A 15,625-nucleotide genomic window follows, 5' to 3' on the forward strand; every position below is an offset into this window, starting at 1 on the left:
TGAACGTTTCATTTTCCTTTCCCATAGCAGGGAGGCAGTCACAGTACCAATGTTACGTAGTCCACAGGTATCCCATTAAGTGGGTAATGGTGAAGAAATTTGTTGGGGTAAAAGTGCAGCAGTTGTTGATTGCAGAGAACAAGAGCAGGCATGTGGAAATGGGAGAAGTAAAGTTGCAGAAGCATTACAGAGGTGAGGTTACTGTTTGCCCAAACAGGGTAGTGAGAGAAGGTAAGAACTCCTACACTGTGAAGTTACTGCTGGGTCAGAAAACAGAGAGAGATTGCAAAAAAGAGGCACGAAACAACACTGACCATAATTGTAGCAGGTACTGAAGCAACACTTACTCTGCTAAACTTATCCCCCGTTTTCATGTAGAAGAAGCAAAACACAAGTTGAAGTTACAACCCAGCTACTGTTAAAATCCTGGTTGACTGGATTCCCAGAACCTTGTGGACAATAGAGCAAACTGCAACTGTGAGTTAAGCTGAAAAGTAACTGATGTGCCGAAAGGCATAGCAAAGCCCAAGCAAGCGCAGCCCAAAAGTGTATAAATACCTAGCCATTTTGTACTAAAGTCACTTGTGTTAGTATCCCAGCTCTACAACCACGGGGCTGTGGGGCTTAAGGCACCATCCGAATGTTGTTCATGGACCACAGATTGACTCCGTGATGGGGCAGTCTGCCCTTAAATCATGGGAGCTGGAGCTGCCACCTTACCAGGCTACCAGCCTTGGGAAGCAGCTTGCTGGCCATTCTCATGCAGCAGTGGTTTATGGCTGTTACGTTACCTGCCTGTAGCCTTTTGGACAGTACCGAGGCGAGCCACACCATCCAACACTCATGGCCGTAGCATGTCTATCCTTCCTCTATCTGCATTCAATAGTTCCACTGTGGAAAACCTTCCCTTATGCATTTACTGAAACCAGAGATATAGCAATACACAAGTATCTTCTGGGCATCATTGGACAACATAAAAATTCACAACATAAAATGGTTCTGATTTGATTCCCATTGCATAAACGTACAGGTGGTTACTTTGCCTGCATTAACTGTAGAATTTGAAACTAAGATAGAGGTGCAGCTGGTTTATCTGCCCTATTTGCGGATTGTTCATAGGTACAGAAAAATTAAGACAATGTATAAATACACTATAGTTAAGGCAGCTGATGACTGTAGCTCACTTAATGAATGTCAAGTTGCATTACAAGGGCTGTTCAATAAGTAATGCAACATTTTTTTTCCGTGAAAGCATATTGCTTTTATTCAGGTTTCCAATACACCACATCATACCCCATTCTTTTGGGTACAAACTCCCATTTTTTAACATGATCTCTGTTCGATGCAATAGCCTCATATCACCTTACTGGGAAGGCCTGTATGCCAGCATAATACCACTCTACTGGTCCACATCAGAGCCAATGTCTTGCTGCATCAGTAACCTCATCATCATCCACGTATTGCCTCCCATGGAGTGCATGCTTCATTGGGCCAAACAGATGGATGTCAGAAAGTGTGAGATCCAGGCTGTAGTGTGGACGAAGAAGAATAGTCTAATGAAGTTTTGTGAGTGCCTCTCAGGTGCACAGACTTTTGCGAGGCCTTGCATTGTCATGGAGAAGGAGAAATTCATTTGCGCTTTTGAATCGAGAAACACGCTCGTTTCTTCAGTTTCCTGAGGATAGCACAATACACTTCCAAGTTGATTGTTCCACCACGAGGGAGGACATGAAAACAGAAAGATTGTCACCATGACTACTGGGCGAGGATGCGGCTTTGAACTTTTTCTTTGGAGGAGAGGTGGTATGTTGCCAGTCCATGGACTCCTGCATTGTTTCTGGTTAGAAGTGATGAACACGTTTCATCACCTGTGATGATGTTTGACAAAAAATGGTCATGATCGGACTCATAATGCCCAAGGAATTTTGCACACATGGTCCTTCATTGCTCTTCATGGTGGTCTTTTGGTGGCGAGGAACCCACCAGGCAACTGCTGAAGGAGTGTGTCAGCACTACCAACTGAAACGTCCAGTTACGCAGCAAGGGGCATCTTGAATGAGAGTACCTGCACATTTCAACATAGCAGGAGTCACAGCTGTGCGCGGGTGGCCAGCACACAGGAGATTGGTCGTTTTCGCAACTCTGTTGTGATGATGATCGACGCCTTGCTCAATTACTCACTGTGGCTTTTTACACTGCCAGGTCTCTGTAGACATTCTGCAAGCACCTATGGACATCTGCAGTGCTCTGGTTTTCTGCCAAAACAAACTTAATGACAGCTCTCTGTTTGAAATGCACCTCGGTTACAGATGCCATTTTGAAGGCTATGTACAGCGCTGTCACCTGTCAGAACTTCATGAAACTATAGGAGCTGAAGCGGGAATATTCCAAGATGTATCACAACAAATTCCACATTTTTTCAACCAAAATTGGGCAGGAAAAAAAAGTGTTGCACTACTTATTGAACACTCCTTGTACATGATTGGCTACCTTGTAGAAAGATTTGAGTAACTTATGATTAATGCAGCTTAACAGATACATAACAGAAATTTGTTATTTTGGATTCTAGTTCGGCATGACAACACAATAATATTTATTTATTTATGTAATGTAGCAATGGTGACATCATTTGTCTATAAGTGGGGATATGTGGTGTCAAAAATATAGTAAAGCAATGTGTTAACCAGCGGCTACCTAACCGATTAATGATGATAACAACAGCTGTAAGTATTTTCATTATTCATGCAGTTAAGAATCGCAAACAGTTTGGAAGTTTTTGTTTGTACAAGTAAATTGGTACAGATGGACGCCACATGTATTTTAGGTGGCGATGGCAGTTTACTGCCTGTTGCAGTACCTACTGGTACGGCTGTCATTACATGCAGCGGCATCCCTGCTTGGAGAAGTGGTGCGTTTCCTTGAATACAGAGCTTACTGTGACCTTGAAGACGACATCACAAAAAACCAAGAATCTCACTATCTGTCAAATTGTACAGAACCACCATTCACTGCTCTCAGATAGGGTTCATACAAAGTAATGTTGAATGTATGCGCACTATAAAAGTATATGCAAGGTTCCTTTATATCCAAAATTTGTTATGGAACATGCAATATGGATTTTTTGGATTAGTACTTTCTATTATTTAGTAGAAAATTGCAACAGTATCAAAGTTTCCAGATTCCATCACAAGAACAATCAGCAGAGAAGTAGTGACAAAGCAGGTGGGCTCTTTCTATTGTTGTTTTTCTTCTCCCAAAAATAAGCAATTTTTTGGCTTATTTTTATCTTACTTCCAATCTGTTTACTTGTTGATATGTGTGACATGCTTGGAAATCTCAAGTTTTTGCTTACACGAAATTTCTCTGAAATTTATTATCCAGGTTCTCGTTTGAAGTATTCCAATTCCATTTGTGTATTTAATTTTCAATGTGGCACTATTAATTAAAAGTTACAGTTAACTGAAGTTAGCACTATCATTCAACTCATGTAAAGCTTTGTGAGTTAATCAGTAGATTTCAGGAAGGTGACCTAACGTCATTTCAGAGTTAAGCAGTTCCACTTGTCTGTAAATTATTTTAAATTACCTAAAGCTAATTATATTCTGAAATAGTTAAAACTTAAATTTTTGCACCAGTACCATTTCCTCATTGCAGATTTCATTAAAACCACTGATAGATTATAGACTTCGGTCTGGCATACAGTATTGATTGATTAACTCACTAATTAACAATTTCAGACAAACACAGTGAAAAGAGTGTTACATATTATAGCTTTTGGCCAAAGTCTTTTTCAGCAAAGTTAACGCACACACATTCACACAAGCAAGCACACCTCATGAACTCATGACCAGCAGCTCCGATCAGTCCTGCCAGTTAGAGCTGCCGGTGGTAGCAGTCATATATGCTCGCTTGTGTAATGTGTATGCATTAACTTTGCAGAAAATGGCTTTGGCTAAAAGCTATAACGTATAACAGTCTTTTCGTTGTGGCTGTCTGCAACTTAATGAGTCATCTTCATGGTGAGTAGCAATTTATCCTTTTTCTAATATTGTTGGTATTCCAAACTGGAGTTTCCACTAATTGATTAATAATTTCATGTTATTCACTTTAAGATGCAATGTGGCATCTATTCACATAAATGAGGGGAATCACAATGCAGAAGAAAAATAGTGTCTGTCTGTAACGAACAACATTTTATGTATTCTTGTAGGTCATCAAAAACAGTAAATTTCAATCTAGCCGTATTTCAAAGCATAATGTCGTTTTCAGAATAACTGCTTGTTCTTAGGTCTGTCTCTAAGCACTTGGACATCTTGCCAGACTATATAGTCAGTCCCCAAGTAAACGAGTAAGATCTATGTCAGCTCACACCACAGTTATGTACATTATATAAATGAAAATACACGCATCAGCAACTGAAAACTTAAGAAATTTAATGTTTAGTTTCTTAAAAGTGAATTATGCATTCTAAGGTAATGAATGGTTGAACTGAGCAGCACTGTTATCAACAGCTCATAGCATGAGGGTGGTTTGAAACGTTCTCGGAACCACCACGAGAGGTCAGTGCTAGCACTACGAGTTGTTCATGTGATATTCATTGGACTGTTGCCTGTAAGCATGTGCCACATCAATGCTCTTGGAAGAGAGCTGTGGAGGTGGCATGGCACTGTTGTTGTTCCCATGTAGTGATTTGCGAAGACGGGGGGGGGGGACGAGATTTGAGCACAGAAAGGTATGAAAGCAAAGGACATTCATACCAATTTCCAGAATACACTTGGAGACTATGCTCCTTCATATTCAACTGCTGCCAAGTGGACAAATGAATTTAAATTTGGTTGGGAGAGCTTAGATGATGATCTGAGCAGTGGCCAGCTAAGCTGCATCACTACTATGAAAACCATTGCAAAAGTGCACAAAATGGTCATGGAGGATCGCTGACTGAAAGTGCGTGAAATTGCTCACACTTGTCAGTTATCATCTTAAAGGGTATATCACATTTTAACTGAAGAATTTGAAATGAAAAAATTATCTGCAAGATGGGTGCCACGACTCTTGACGCTGGATCAAAAATGCATGAGAATGGATATATCGGAAAAATGCTTGGCCTGTTTTAGGAGAAATGAACAAGATCTTTTGCTCTGGTTTGTGACCATAGATGAAACTTGGGTGCATCACTATACCGCAGGGACAAAACAGTGGACACATGCCGATTCTCCGCTGCAAAAAAAGATAAGACAATTCCTTCGGTGGGAAAGGTCATGGCATCAGTGTATGCAAAAAAAAAAAAGGGCCAGGTTTAGCCAGGAAGAAAGTCATCTTCCAACAAGACAATGTGTGCCCACACGTGTCGTCGCCATGCCAAAATTACATGAACTAAGGTATGAATTGTTGCCACATGAGCCTTATTCACCTGATATGGCTCCGTCAGACTTTCATCTCTTCCCAAAACTGAAAATTTTTCTTGGTGGACAAAGATTCACTTCTAACAAAGAACTGATAACTGGAGTTGACAACTATTTTGCAGGCCTGGAGGAAACTCATTTTCGACGTGGAATCAAGGCACTGGTACATTGTTGCACCAAGTGCATTAATCTACAAGGAGACTACACTGAAAAGTTTTTTCTATCCCGTTCCGAGAACTTTTCAAACAACCCTCGTACTTATCATTGTTGACTCACCAAAGTGTAATTGTCTTTGCACATTGCTAAAGGGCCTGCTAAATGAGAACGGTATTGTTTTCGGATAAATGTGAACTGTTTAGTCTGTACCACTATTGAAAACTTCACCACTGTAATTGTGCATGTTGACCTATAGAATGATTGTTTGTAGCATAAAAACTGGTCACCATAATTAATACCTAAACTTTGCAAGGAATTAATGTGTGTTAATATAATTGTAAATATGGGGTCGTGTACATCAATGAACAAACACAATCTCACACACAATTATATTTTCAGCTTTGTAGTGATCAAGGCTGGTGCCACTGAGGACAGGCTACAAGTTACAGGACTGTTCTGTTGCAAAGTCCACAACTTATTTAACCTATACAGTTTTATCTAAACAATAAATCAAGAAGCAGATGTTCAGAGTTGGAAGATATCAATATTCTTAATCAGCATAAACGTATACATTCATAAATACTACAGGGAACACCACACAGTTTTTTCAAATATAGCGGCTTTGCTGCTGGGCAGTTAGGCTTCAGTGCTGGGACAATGAATTGATGCATTTTTATGTGTGTGGTTTTATAAGTTCTCTCTGAGAAAGGTAATTGTCAGGAAGCTTAGCAACAATTTTAATCTTGAAACAGCAGGCAGAATGAAACTGTGCACTGACTGAGACTTGAACTAACAGCATCATCTTTCTCTGGAAATGCTCTTATCCAGGTAAGAGTCACAACCCACCCCAATAGATTTGTTTCCACCAGTACCTCTATCCTACTTTTTCTTCGATTTGTTTGTGGATTAAGGTCCACTTCTTCCCGGCTTCATGGTCACAACACTGCTGCAACCTCCAAGTAAGTTCCAAAATGGTCCACATACAGCTAAAGAGTGAAACAGTCATTCTAGTGTTTATTCTTCTTTGTGTGTCCATCAACAACTCTGTTATATGGATAAGAATTACATTACTCGTTCCATAGTTTGTTCAGCATCACTACTTTCAATCATAATAGTTGAACTTAAGAGCTCATCTGCTTCACACTTAGCAGTTCATCCCCTCTATAATGTTTTTCAATTATATCATAACTACTGTAAGCCAGTGTACTCAAATTCAACAATTACTGTTGCCTTTTATTCAAAAACTTTTACACAAATTAAACTACAACACATAAGGCATTACTATGTCTCAATAGTACATGTATTTATCATAAGATGCGTACAAAATGAACTATAATTACTGTACTTACGTATATTTACACTTTGCATGAAATATGAGTAGAAATAATTTAAACTTCAACAAAGGAGACTTTATGTATTATAATGTACATTTTAGACACATTTAAAACACAAGACGGAAAGTTAAAAAAGTAATCTCTCAATAAAATCATTTTTGATACAGACAGAAATGTGCAAATTTGACATTTTGATTTAAACTGCGGGTATTAATGCTCCCATAATAGTGTATTGGCACCAGACAGCTTTCTCTTAATAATTATGAGTATTACATACTCTGAATTTTTGTTTATGCGAATTTCACTGCCTTTGTCATTCACTGCAATTAAGTATTTAGTGGTAATCACTGGAAATCTGCAATGAACAAAGTTAGCAGTGTATTTTTCAGCAGTCTGATTAAAAAGACTTAATAGTACTTCAGGGAACTTTGTCCACTGAGACACATGGAATATTTATTTACTGTTACAAGACACAATGAGCTTATGTGTGATTGTTAAAAACTTAGATCTTTGATCTTTTCCTAGCAATAGCATCTTCAACTGCTTTTAGTTGCTTCAACAACTCTTCTCTCCTAGAAGTTGCTTTCTTGCTGCTTCCTTGTTTAGAAAGTGCGGCCACCTGTAGACAGATTTTGCAACTAGAATTAAATAGCAATAAACATAAAAATTGTCCTTTTCCATTTGATTCCAAAGTTTTACATTTGTTAATACTTAAAAAGCTACATAAGAAAATTTGCACTAGAGAGCTTAAAAATACTACATTATCCAACAAAGTATTTATTGTGTAAAGTTTCGAAGCAAAAGTACTCTGCACAATATGACTTTTCGATTAATACAATGCTACAAGTGAGGTTATTCAATCATCCATGTTTAAGGTGTGGAAGAAAGAAAACAGACATCATGAATAGGAAGTTGATACCCCAAAGAAAGGAAACAATGGGGGTAATTTCCACATGATTTTTTAAAATGTGTCTGTTATTACATATATTTTTGTGCAAACAATGAAGATACATGTTAACAGTTAAATAATGTGCATATTCTCACAGGTGACCTCTTTCATTGTAATGCTGTGTTGGGGTGATTTGACAGAAGCACTAATGATTTTCTCCTCATTAGTACGTGCACAACAGTATTTTTTCAATGGGATTATTCCAATGGAGTATCAACACTGAGAAAGCAAAGTACTGGGCGTCAGACAGTCATGTGGGTAGCAACTGGAACCTGAAGTTGCAGGGACTATGTCTCAAACTGAAATGAGAAATGATGGCCTTGGCAGGGAAGCCGATTATTAAATTTTCGCGCACATCATCATCATCAGCTTTATTTTTCACAATATGGAGTACACTGTTGGATATAGTCAAGTCTACTCAGGGTTACGTGCAGCTTCCATGAGTAGCCCTGTTGACTTAACATGTTCTCCAGTACTTTACACATGATATGAGCAGTTCCAAACAGTACTATAGCTTGTACTTCACTGTGTTTAGAATGCCCTGGGATTCTAGACAGAATGCTCTTCAGGTTATGTGGTATCGACCCCAGGGTACCAATGATGACTCGAACGACATCAGTTTTTACATTCCACATTCAACTGACCTCAATTATCAGACCCTTGTATTTCAGTTTTTTCTGAGTCACTTTATGATTAATGTCCCCATGTCATGGGACTGATAAATCAATTAAGAGAGACAATCTTCTATCTGGCTGGCATAAAATGTCTGGCTTGTTAGCTGCAACTGTTTGATTGGTATGCATTTGTTGGCTGACAGGACAGTGTTACATCCAGCTATTGTGATCACTTTTAGTGAAAGGTCATACTGTTAGTTCTAAAGGTGTGGAACTTGCACAGCTCTGCTTATTTGTGAGTACAGCTATGAGCATATATTATTGTTTCTTTTGAGGTATTCATTCTATGGCAATATAGGACAGCCTGATGTAATTTGATCCATGTGAAATGGAACAGTGTTACTTCACAACACTTGTCAAATGTTATAAAAATATGATTTGATTGATTTATGAATATTTAACTATGCTCATTTAGAGTGATGTAATCAACACCTTTTGAAACTATAAGATGATCTGATATTCTATATTTATCTATTATTCTAGCCTTAAGTATATAAATGAACACGGAATGTACATGGCCTGAGCTCATTCTACGGGTTTTATAACTAATTATTATTATTATTGTCTTTCCTTTCTCAGACCTTAGGTCTGGTTCGGAATGAAAGTGACGCGGACCTTGATCAAGCGTCACTTCCTTTTAACTGTACGGTATATGTTACATTGCGTTTAGGAACTTTCGGGTAATTGAACATGTATCAATAATTACGGATTTCTGAAGTTGTATATATAAGTTTGGATGTAGCTGTATTGCATTGATGTACTGGTGGATATTGCGTGGTATGACTCCTGTAGCTGAAAGTATAATTGGTATAATGTCAACTTTATCCTGATGCCACATGTCCTTGACTTCCTCAGCCAGTTGGATGTATTTTTCAATTTTTTCTCCTGTTTTCTTCTGTATATTTGCTGTATTGGGTATGGATATTTCAATTAGTTGTGTTAATTTCTTCTTTTTATTGGTGAGTATGATGTCAGGTTTGTTATGTGGCATTGTTTTATCTGTTATAATGGTTCTGTTCCAGTATAATTTGTATTCATCATTCTCCAGTACATTTTGTGGTGTATACTTGTATGTAGGAACGTGTTGTTTTAAAAGTTTATGTTGTAAGGCAAGCTGTTGATGTATTATTTTTGCGACGTTGTCATGTCTTCTGGGGTATTCTGTATTTGCTAGTATTGTACATCCGCTTGTGATGTGATCTACTGTTTCTATTTGTTGTTTGCAAAGTCTGCATTTATCTGTTGTGGTATTGGGATCTTTAATAATATGCTTGCTGTAATATCTGGTGTTTATTGTTTGATCCTGTATTGCAATCATGAATCCTTCTGTCTCACTGTATATATTGCCTCTTCTTAGCCATGTGTTGGATGCGTCTTGATCGATGTGTGGCTGTGTTAGATGATACGGGTGCTTGCCATGTAGTGTTTTCTTTTTCCAATTTACTTTCTTTGTGTCTGTTGATGTTATGTGATCTAAAGGGTTGTAGAGGTGGTTATGAAATTGTAGTGGTGTAGCCGATGTATTTATGTGGGTGATTGCTTTGTGTATTTTGCTAGTTTCTGCTCGTTCTAGAAAGAATTTTCTTAAATTGTCTACCTGTCCATAATGTAGGTTTTTTATGTCGATAAATCCCCTTCCTCCTTCCTTTCTGCTTAATGTGAATCTTTCTGTTGCTGAATGTATGTGATGTATTCTATATTTGTGGCATTGTGATCGTGTAAGTGTATTGAGTATTATTATTATTATTATTATTATTGTTAATGGGTGTAAACATGGGCAAGAAAAAAATCCCGGATTTTCCCCAGATTTGCTGGTTAAAAGCACTGTTTTTCCCAAGTGGAAATACACTACCGAGTGAAAGTACACTTTTTTCCACGTTAAGTGACAGTATATTTTCCATTGGAGGAGTAAAACTTGTATATCTTTTTAATATTAAAGGTTTTATACACCAGTGTATAATTTCCCGGCACTTTAGGAAATAAAACCCAGCAAAAACCAACGCATTTTGTAAAGATCTTTGACATGTGGCAACACGTACACTGCTTAATTTTGTATTATGAAAGTATAAATCTGAATTCCACAAAATACAGCATGGTAGCTTTTGAAGCAATGAAATCGATACTGTGATGTGCTTTTGTCAGCCACTCATACTCTATGTCATATAATCTCACCAGCCTATAGCAACATCACCGTTAAGTAGCGTCAACACACAAATAAGAAAAGTTAATGGTTTAAATTTATATACACACAGTACAGCTTCAAGAAAAGCTAAGCTTTTACATACAATATCGGTTGTCCAAATATTTTCGCTGTTCTTTCCGAGATATGGTTAGGCAGGATCCTGAGAGCACAGCTTAAATTGCACCAGATGAATATTTCTGACAAGCACAATTATAGATTTCACTGCTGTGCACTGAAAATTTCGTGGGTTATCTGGCTGGATAATTGTTCTGTTGGGCTCTTCGATTTTTTTCATAGTAAAGTAAATTACATGTGAAATTGCTGAAGATCTCATCTTGCATACTTTTTTGAAGGATAATTATACTTTTTGCCATTGTTACTGCATAATTTGTAATCTACGGAACAACTAAAATAAATATGAAAAACTGATCTTGAAGCCTGGTCTCTTCCAGTGTGTGTTACCCTTCAAGATATATCAAACACAAATGTACCAATAAAATTTTAAATAATGGCATAAATGGCCAGTCTTCTGGGCCCAAAATTTTTCTAAGTGGCTGGTCCTCAAAGGGTAAAGTTGGAACGAATGCTACATGATTTAAGAAATTTATCGCACATTTCCACATGTGACACAGTTCTTCTTGCCTAAAAAGGAATTAACTTTGAAAGCAATGCTTCTCAAACTACCGTTCACAATATTTTCCTATGAACTATTAGAAATGTAAACAGTTTGTGACGTCACGCTCATCGCAAGCAGTTTGCTGTTAAGAAGTATTGCACAGTTTTTGTCCTAAAGGCTTTGACACACAATGCTGTCAGCAGACACTAGTGTGTGCAATGCATTTCGTTGCCGTAAAAGGTGCATTTTCTATGCAACTTAAGTTTTATTTTTGTGTTATTCTCTTGTTTACATTTTATTGCTGCAGTATTATTTTGCAGTAGTGAGCTGCAGTAAGATTCTTTGTTAGAGTATCAGTTATTACCAGGCAAAATTCCCATGTTTTCCCCAGTTTTTTCCTAGATGAAAAAATTGCCCAGTTTTCCCCAGATTTCCCCTTTGTCTCATGGAATATATATCCCATATTATTATTATTAGTGTATAGTATTCTGCAAAAGAACTGTGGCAGCTAGCCTGAGGACAGCCAAGCCTCTCGCCTTGTCATTCCGTTTTCTAATAAACTTTTCTTCAAGGGGAAATGCACAGTAGGTTGACCTAGCGGGCGGTATCAAGATAAGGTGGCAGGTATGCTTTGTCATTTTCCGTTTGGGAAGGCCTCCTCTGTAATAACAAGTATACAACAAACAGACTGGATTGTAGAAAGTAGCTTGCTGGTAGTTAACGTGGGAGGTCATGTTGTGGTGTGCTCTGCAAGACATTGAATATTTATGCTGACTTTGTTACAACTGATTGCAACAAGTAACAATTAGCATGTCTACATTTGAAAGTCATCACCTACTATACCGATGCTGCGCGTGCAAGGTTTATTCAGCCATTATTAGCAGTCGCAAGTACTACACCATATTACGTCAAATATGTCACTTAAAGCTAGAAATTATGGTACTGAAGTCTGTACAATTTATTAGAGACACGAAGAATATGCAAGAGTATCTTACCACCATGTCCTCACCTGCACTGTATCTGACAAGGCAAACTACTGACACTTTATTCTTTAGTATTGTGTATAGGAGAGCCAGACTCACGTTAACATGAGAGTGCTGTTGAATTAATACACTGGCAGTGATCTACAACTGGTATTGCCATTTCTTTTCAAGTATCTATTTCACTTAAATTTCCATATTTTACAAACTATAAGATGCACATTTTTCTTCAAAAAATTTACTCCAAACTTTAGGTGTGTCTTAAACTCAAAATTAATATAAAAACGTCCAGTGTTTGATTAAAAATTCCCACCGGTCTTAATAATGGCCATATATTCAATGCTGTAGGAAACACATCTCCATCTGGCAATACTGAATTCAGCTGGCAACAGCAGTGCACCAATGCAATGAACGTCAGTTGTAGGGATTCACAAGCTTACTGAGACTGTCTCCCTCCTGTCCCGCCATCAGAACACTGTCCAGCCTACGATGTGACACTGCAGTCTACAGTGCCAGTGAACTTGAATTGGAATTGATTTGTGTTATCAGTAACAGTACAATATTTTTGTTAGTAGCTAGTTTCGTAATGGAAAAAAAAGGGTATTCATATGATGTGGACTATAAATTGAAATTAATAGCTTATGCAGAACAACATGGACTACTGAGCAGGTGAGCAGCATTTCGGCCCTCCACTAACAGAAAAAACCATTCACGGTTGGTGGGCTAGTAAAGAATAAATGTAAAAAATGAGGAAGACTAAATGTGCAAATAGAGGACTGAACGCAAAATGGCCAAAACTAGCAGATGATGTATTGAAATGGATTCAAGGACACTGACAAAGTGGCATTGGAATTAGTGCAAAAAATGATTCAAATATGTGTTTGTAAACTAATGCTACAGTGAAACTTAACAGACTTTTAAGAGTGGAGTTGGTTGGTGCAACACGATTATGACACATATTGGACTTAGCTCGTGAATTAAAATATTATCTTTCCAGCACTTTATTATTCAACATTGGGGGGAGAGGGGGGGGGGGGGACAACGGTGTGGTATTGAGCCAAGCAGTGAATATGGGAAAAACTTTTCTTTTCTGACATTTCATGTGCCAAGTAACATAACAGTTGCTATGGAAGGTGCCAAAACTGTAACTACAAAAACAAATGGACATGTTTGTCATGCTGTGCTGACAGTACTAAACCTAATCCAGTGACCATTTTCAAGTGCAAAACAATGCCAAAATCTTCTGAAATACTGCGAGGTGTTATCGTTCATGTACATGGCAAGGATTGGATGGACGAGGCAGGTATCAAATTATGGTTTATCACAGTGTGGGAGAGTAGGAAACATTCTTTATTGAAGAAGAGTTCTCTTCTTGTGCTAGATCAGTTCAGTAGTCATTTGAAAAATTCCGAGAAAGAGAAATCAAGACATGGAAATACAGAGCTCAATATTATTCCCCAGGAGGATATACTTCACAATTGCAACCTCTTGACATAAATAAACCACTTAAGAGTGTATATGAGAGAGGAATGGAACAAATGGATGATGAATGAAACCCAACATGAATTCATGCTGAAAGGAGCTTTACAAAGACCTAAAATCAAACAAGTGTGTCAGTGGACAAAACAGAAATGGTCTAGAGTTACAAAGACATTACTGTTAAATCTTTCAAGGAGTGTGGCATAAGTAACTCTCTCAATGGCAGTGAAGACCATTTTGTATATGATTACGGCAGTGAGGACAATGAAGGTGAAGGTGAAGGTGAAGAAGAAGAAGAAGAAGAAGCAGATGATGATTGTCAAGGATTTTAAAGGTCAGTTTGGTTTTATAAAATACGATTCTTTTTAGTCTGGCTTTGCAATCTAATAATAAGAAAGGTAAAAAAGGTAATTTTTAAAAACTACTTAAAAATTACGGCACATCTTATAGTCCATAAAATATGGACTATAAGTTAATAACTTCTGGTTGGAAAGTTGAAGCACTGAAAGCAATGTCATTGGTGTATATTAATGTAAGAAAAGGCATCGCACAACTCTGATGGGTCACACTGCTTCAGTTTTTGCTTGACTTTCATTGGTTTAAACACATTCGTTCAAAGTTCCAAGACTAAAGTAACTCATGCCTAAGGACTAGTGCTAACTTCAGTTTCATTTACAAGTTTCTTAAATAATACTTGAATAAGAAGTAATTTATGGTCTGTCATTTTCAGTTTGATATAACAAACATTAATTACATTCATGAAATGATAAATTCAGCAACTTTTCAAAGTTGAATGAACAAGCTTACTTCTAAATCTATCCCTTTAGGACAAGGCAACAATTTACAGCAAGTAGTAAACTTGTTTTTCAGGAGGGTTATTCACAAGATGTCAGCACTGATCTTGGTCTAGAATTGAATGCTGTTGCTGCACTTTAGTAGAATTACAGATGAACGTAAAAAGTGAAGTGCATAACACTGTTTCACAACGACCCCCCAGACTGTATACTAAATGCTTCAGATGAAGTAAGACTGTCCAGTTAATATTTCAAAAACGTTCAAACATGGCTAACCACCTTACATGAGTGCAGGTTACAAAAAAGTAGTGTTAATGTTGATTTAGTTGCCAATCAAAAGTAATGAGTTAAGAAAAATAGCCAAGGTGGTGGCAAGGTCATGCTGCTTTGCAGGCACAACCAAAAACTTGCAACATGAGGGTATCTTAGAATGCTATATTCTATGAATGGGAAACAGGGCGATACGGTCATTACATATGGTCTAAGAGTGTACTCAACAAAATCAACATCTATTGCCTTGGATGGACATTTTCATTATAACTTTTCCATAATTCTATGTTCTGAAAATTGGATCTTGGGTAAATATTATTATAGCTTCTGACTCTGTTCTCATTCTTCCTCTCCTAAGCTACACATCCACCTGGCTTCTGTCAATGTCTAAGTTCTCCGGGCAGTTTGGTTATTTACCATGCAGAGGTTTATGCTCCAGGTTTCTTTAAGCATACTCTGAATTTCCATCTTCATGTTACTTTGCAGACATTGAGATAAAGCAAGTTGAGTATCCAATCTTATATGTTGTTTTTATGGTCTCCCAAGATTTTCTAAATTTTTTCCTGAACTACGATATTTACCTTACACACAGTGAGTGAGTAGTAATTTCAGGGTCATAAATAAAATTAGTCCCATTGAATTTCATTTTCCATTTCACACTACTTGCTAATATAGATGCAGTGATCAATTAGTTGACACAGACACTTTGTTAATTATGAAATATTGTTAACCGAAAAAGTTCATACAGTACAACCTTACATATTTACTGAGTGGTAGGAAACATATTGT

The 15,625-nt window shown here is 37.5% G+C and overlaps 1 protein-coding gene across 7 annotated transcripts in view; it reads right to left on the reverse strand.

Moving 5' to 3' along the window:
- Nucleotides 1–6,775: 6,775 nt before the first annotated feature.
- The window catches only part of LOC126473540 (zinc finger CCCH domain-containing protein 18-like), a 123,952-nt gene continuing 115,102 nt past the window's right edge, over nucleotides 6,776–15,625 (reverse strand). For 3 of the 7 annotated variants that reach the window (XM_050100660.1, XM_050100659.1, XM_050100654.1), the window contains one exon: nucleotides 6,776–7,511. In XM_050100660.1, the coding sequence (XP_049956617.1) occupies nucleotides 7,395–7,511 (117 nt within the window). In that variant the 3' untranslated portion in view covers nucleotides 6,776–7,394. The remainder of the gene's footprint in view (nucleotides 7,512–15,625) is intronic. The other 4 variants (XM_050100655.1, XM_050100653.1, XM_050100656.1 and 1 more) reach the window with 3 other exon arrangements.

This window comes from Schistocerca serialis, chromosome 4, assembly GCF_023864345.2.
Source record: "Schistocerca serialis cubense isolate TAMUIC-IGC-003099 chromosome 4, iqSchSeri2.2, whole genome shotgun sequence".
Classification (NCBI taxonomy): domain Eukaryota; kingdom Metazoa; phylum Arthropoda; class Insecta; order Orthoptera; family Acrididae; genus Schistocerca; species Schistocerca serialis.